The sequence below is a fragment of the Lygodium microphyllum genome, chromosome 13 (assembly GCF_053477565.2).
Source record: "Lygodium microphyllum isolate KBCC chromosome 13, Lygodium_microphyllum_v1.1.10, whole genome shotgun sequence".
Classification (NCBI taxonomy): domain Eukaryota; kingdom Viridiplantae; phylum Streptophyta; class Polypodiopsida; order Schizaeales; family Lygodiaceae; genus Lygodium; species Lygodium microphyllum.
Window position 1 is genome coordinate 88,187,712 of NC_141147.1, and position 5,982 is coordinate 88,193,693.

Below are 5,982 nucleotides of genomic sequence, written 5' to 3' on the forward strand. Positions count from 1 at the left end.
AATGCACATAGTCATGCAAACACCTGCTCCTCTTTCTAACCATTTACGAGAGAATGGATTGTTTTAACACTGTTCCACTTTTGGGTGCAATTTGATTACAATTGGTAATGAAATAAAGTTTGATCTTAATTGCATGGATCTCTTTGTTGTCTCTGTTTTTTTTTTTGCGTGTAAAATTGCACAAAATAGCCTTTTGTGCATGTGCATGTTTGAATGAGAAAAAACATGAGACATAAGAAATGCAAAATACCATTTACTATCCTTGTATATTAGTCTTATTAATTCGCAGAACTATGGTTGGGTGACAAAAGGTCCAATATCAGCGATATCAGCATGCATGCACGTTTGCACTCCAAACTGCTCATTCTCCTGCAGATCCAGCAAAGCAGATCGTCGAGCTCTAGTCTACTCTGAGCTCTTATTTTCCATGTGAGAAACTTACTATTGGGAGCTTGGGAGGGTTTCTTTCCCTAGTAAGTAGGTGGTTCATGCTTGTACAAAAGCCAGGAAAGTTGCTGCCGTCTCGGTGATCAGGGACATGGGCCGTATGGAGTTGATTCAAAGCCATGCTGGCTGCTCCAATGGCGTGACAACTGCCTTAACTTGTAGGTAATTTTGCAGCGAGTAGATGCCTTTCTCTCTTCCATGGCCACTTGCTTTATATCCTCCAAAGGGAATGGCAGCATCAAACACATCAAAACAGTTAACCCAGACAGTTCCTACACGAAGAGCTCGGGTCAAGGTGTTGGCTGTGTTTATGTTATTGGTGAAAACACCTGCTGCCAGTCCATATATAGATGCATTTGCTCTGCGAATCACCTCTTCCAAAGTCCTGCCGTTGAAATGATAACATGTTCAGAATAAGATATGCTAGACCATGTAAAGGAACTGGTTTAACTGCACACATAACTCTCACACGCCACCAATATGGGGTGAAAGATTCAGCAAAACAATTGAATTGCCGCTAAACGAGTCCTGCAAGGCCTAAGATACCCACTTGTATTTTGTGACTGATTGCACCGGTCCAAATATTTCCTCCCTGGATATTTTCATCCCATCCTGCATCATTAACCATGAGATTACTCAAACTATGAATACTTACTGAATGTGAGCAAAATCAGGAGGATGTCAACGCAGTCATATATTTAGAATTAAAAATGTGACTTCCATTAAATGTGAAGAATCAGAACTGCTCAAATTCAGGTTTGGGTTGATGACATTAACCTGGACATCTGCAAAAATAGTTGGCTTGATGTAAAAGCCTTTGCTGCCAATCCGCGTACCACCTGTAAGCAGCCTTGCACCTTCTTCCTGGCCTGATTTGATGTAACCCATAATCTTCTCAAACTGCTCATCATTGATCTGTTTGATGGTAAAATATAATATTTAGATGCTTGAAATAAAAGACTTGTGCTACCTCTGGAAAGACAGCAGATATTGGTGGTGCTCCTGTAATATCTATGATACAAAATGCTCAGAATGGTGGCAAGAGAGTCAAGACTTCTTTTCCAAAAGCCACCATATGTAACCAGACACAGCACATTATATTGTAAGGTAGCTAATATTAGACAGCTTGCAAGCAAGCCCGGGGTAATTGCACCCTTTGGCATAAACATGAGCGCAGGTTCAACTTCTCATGTGTGAAATGGAAAACGAAAAGTACATACCTGAGGACCCTGTTCCACTCCTTTCTTGAAGGGATCACCAACAACACGTTTCAAGGCCCGCTCCTTTGCCTTCTCTAGAAACTCATCATAAATGCTTTCGTGCACAAAAGTTCGAGAGCCAGCACAGCAGCATTGTCCCTGTATCAAGATTTTGAGTTTCATTTTTCGCCAGCAAAAAACTCTGTATCATTCTGAAAATATTATTATTGAACCATGTCGCACCTGGTTAAAGAAAAGAGCAAAGTGAGAAAGTTCCACAGCTTGATCGATGTCACAATCTTCCGTTATGATAAATGGAGATTTTCCACCTAGTTCCAGGGTGACAGGTTTCAAGTTGCTACTTGCTGCAAGCTGAGATACAATCTTTCCAACCTCTGTTGAACCTGTGAATGCCAGCTGAAGATAGATAGGTTTTAGTTCTCTGGTACCTACTTGGAGATAGCAAGATAAATGTAATATTCTAACTTGTGTTGTCAGGTTAGACAGTTTTCTTTCTAACTCACCTTATCAACATCCATGTGGCTTGCAACAGCTGCTCCTGCAGTAGGCCCAAAACCTGATATAATATTCAGCACACCTTCAGGTAGTCCAGCCTGTAGATAAATGGTCAACAACATTGGCATTAGACTCAATCCATAGCTAAGAAAGTAAACCAAACCCAATCCAGTATTTCACCCAGTCTCGAATTTAATTGAAGAAAGAAAAAGAAAGATCTAGAAATTTCAAAAATTTTCTTGAGCAAGGCTGGACAAAGAGCTTGCATCGCAACAGTAAATCTGGATAACTTGGAATGGGTCATAGTCCTGTCACAACGTAGGGATGTAACCCTGATCTGAAAGCAGCTCCAACATGGAGAAGTACCTCATGCAGGAGCTTGGCAGCCAGCAAAGCCGACAGTGGTGTTTGTTCTGCTGTCTTTAGCACGACACTGTTTCCACAAGCAAGAGCAGGTCCCACTTTCCAGGCAAACATTAGTAGGGGGAAATTCCAAGGAATGATTTGTCCTGCTACTCCAATAGGTTCGTGCAAAATCTGAACAGAATGAGGTCCATCCGCTGGAACGGTCAGCCCATGTATCTTATCTGCCCATCCTGGATGAAAGAAAAAGATGCAATCACTTAGAAAATTAAGTATCCTTTTAATTTAGTGTATCAAGTCTTTCTGATAGTAAGGTGCCCAATCATAGAAAGGTGAAAGAACTGTGAGGACTCAGGAGACACCAACCTGCATAGTACCGAAACAATCTTGCTGTCATTGGAACCTCAATTAGACGTGCCTGGTCATATGGTTTCCCATTGTCCAAGGTCTCCAGGGTTGCAAGCTCATCATTATGTTGATCAATCAAGTCAGCGAAACGTAGAAGTATCTTTGACCTTTCCTGGCATTGGCAAGAACGTACAACGTGGACTGTAAGCATCTGCTGTTCTTGTAAATCAAAATTGTCCCATCTTACAGTTTACAAGTGATTCTTCTCAATTCATCTAAGTTTCAACCGTACAGACTACCAGACAAGGCTCACACACGAGACAGTCCCAACAAAATACCACGTCTAATGTAGACCTTACTAGTCAAAGAGAGAGAAGTCAGTACTGCTCTGTAATTAGGTGCTTTAAGACTGGTGAAGCAAAAGGACTTCTGCCAATTATGATCTCTACGACAGTAAATCATTGAACTTGAGCCATACATAAGCAGGCATTTTTGGCCATGGCCCATTGTCAAATGCTTTGCGGGCTGCCTTGACAGCTCGATCCACATCCTCAGCATCACCTTCTGCAACATGAGCAATGACTTCCTCTGTCCGAGGGTCTATGGTCGGGAATGTCTTGCCTACAAAGAGAAATTCTATTAGATTCTCCTTCCCTCCACACATACACCCAAGCATACACACATGCCACAAAGCATGCAAATGCATGAGTGCACAAATGCATTACAAAGCATGTTTGCACATGTTCAATGCATGGCTTTCACACACTCAACATTATGTCACTCAAAGAATGATATGATTTCTGAATCGTCGACCATAAATATCAGCATATACACTTACCAGATACAGCATCTACAAAATTCCCATCAATAAGAAGCTGGGTATACTTGATGGAGACCGGAGGTGTTCTTGCTTCGGTTACTTCTGTTGCAACTGCCGACATGCTGGCTTGTGTTTCCCATCTACTGCAAAACCTTTTACCTGATATTAAGGAGAATCAGAACAAATAAAGCCACAAAGAGAGATTGAAACAGAACAGCTTATCTGGGTAATTGGAGCACCAAGTTGAAGTCCCTTGATTTTCAATGAAAAGCATATCATGATAGATGCAAGTGTTTGATTTAGAATCTTATAAACACAAAGCGAATAAAACCATCCATCACAGACCTCTCAGTTCAAAAGTAGTTTTTGATTGTTATGGTATAAGAAAATGCTCACTGTCTGTGAAAAGGCATGCAAAATTTGTAAGCTCAACTAGAGTTCTGAATAAAGCCCGCTTTGCGGATGCCTTAAAAGATTGTGAAATTACGAGAATAATTGACTTCGCTGAATGATAATCAGCGCATAATATGAGTGGTTTTGTAGAATTCGGTCAGGAAATTCTAAATTCAGTCCAGTAACCATTGTGAAGGAAAATGTGAGGAAGAGCCTTCAGATCAGAATAATTTAAAGTTAATCCAAAGCTGGCCGAGCCCGGTTAAAGGGGATTTACAAGCTCTTAACAAAGAGAATGATCCATAGTCTGCTGAGCAAGCCTGGTTAGAAGGGAATGAAGAAGCTCTAGCTAAGAGAATGATCCAAAGACTGATCAAGCCAGGTTAAAAGGGGACGTAAAACTCCAACAAGGAGGAGAAGGGTCCGAAGTTTGATTGAGTCTGGTTAAAAGGGAATTCGGAAGCTCTAAGCAAGAGGCAAGTAGCGACAACACAAGGAGGAAAAAGAAACGTCACTACAGAGAATGGAGCAAATGATCAGAGGAAAAGCCTCCACAAGGATGGAAAATATGCGAAAGTACAGAATGAGGCGAATGATTAGAGGAGAAGATGATGGAGGTGAATGAGTTTCATACCACGGTGAGAGGGAAGGCGCACGGAGGTGGAGGATGGAAGCCCGGGATGGACTGCAAGCGCACGGGACAGGAGGGAAGCAGCTCGAAGGGAAGCCATGGATGCTGATGAATTTTCCTGATTCAGGCCTGGTGTTGGGAAGAGGTCGATGTGAAGAGATCATGCGCTTTAGACTGTTGCACACAGTTTGTTATGGAGGGCGAAGAAGATGGGCAAAGGGGGAAACTTCAATGCAGGTTTTCCTCTTCTCTTTTCTCTGATTTTCTCACAATGCCCATTGCCCTTTGAAGCCTTGAGATGTGATATGGTAAAGTCATGTCAGAGGGCTTGGGGGCTCTCAGCCTTTATATATAATGTTAGGTTTGGCCTTGCTAGATATAGCCTCACATGTTCCTGCCTTGAAGCCCTTATCTGATATTTGGTTTGGTCATGCCATGGTTTGGGGGATTTGCTTTCTAGCTTTAATGCCTAGATGAAGATATGAGGACATGTGATTGTGCCACTTCAACCTTACAATAGTCATATAAAACTGCAATCTCCAAGTAAGATAAACATTTGCTAAAGCAAACACAAAAGTAAAACAACAATTCTCTCTCTCTCTCTCTCTCTCTCTCTCTCTCTCTCTCTCTCTCTCTCTATGGGGGTTTTCTAGTACTAGTAACCCTTCAAGGTCACATGGGGTGTTTTTAACTTTTGTGGAAATTTCATTGTTTCCAATGAGAAACCTCCCATGTGGTATTTCTTTACTCAAAAACACACTAATATTGGAGCACTGTTTCTCGTTTATTTTTAAGTTTTTCATTGGAGAGGGGAGGGGGTTTTAAAGTATGTGAGCTTTGTTAGCAATTGGAAACCTGAAACTCTTTCCCACAAGAAACTGTCACATGCATAGGTCATTGGACTAGCCCCTAATGTGGTTGTGGCGGCCTTGCAAAGCTTGTAAGGTTATGCCTCACTCACTTCACTTTTTTGTTTGCAAAGGGAAGTAGTCACTTCCCTTTGCTCACAAAAAAGGGTGGCGCATTCAAACACAATGAACATCGCACTTTCACCCATCATGTATAAAAGCCCACCAATCTCAAGATGCAATAACTTGCATGAAAATTGTAATGAAACATTACCAAGATTGCTAAGTCATTGGTAACACCTCTCTACTTGAGATTAGAATATAAATAAGTTTGTATTTTGGTTGGTCTTACTAGTATTGCAATGCATGCAAACACACCTCTTTTTCTTTTTAATAATGGGATGCCATTTCTTACAA

At 41.4% G+C, this 5,982-nt stretch overlaps 1 protein-coding gene across 1 annotated transcript; it reads right to left on the minus strand.

Moving 5' to 3' along the window:
* Positions 1-240: 240 nt before the first annotated feature.
* On the minus strand, positions 241-5,084 carry LOC148026876 (benzaldehyde dehydrogenase, mitochondrial-like). The gene is made up of 11 exons (XM_087691408.1): positions 4,721-5,084; positions 3,712-3,852; positions 3,352-3,494; positions 2,892-3,045; positions 2,529-2,758; positions 2,171-2,260; positions 1,890-2,063; positions 1,668-1,805; positions 1,225-1,362; positions 998-1,059; positions 241-832 (listed from the first exon to the last, which is right to left on the minus strand). Exons 1-11 carry the CDS (start codon positions 4,815-4,817, stop codon positions 559-561), a joined length of 1,641 nt encoding a protein of 546 aa, XP_087547534.1. The 5' UTR covers positions 4,818-5,084; the 3' UTR covers positions 241-558.
* Between the last annotated feature and the right edge of the window lie 898 nt (positions 5,085-5,982).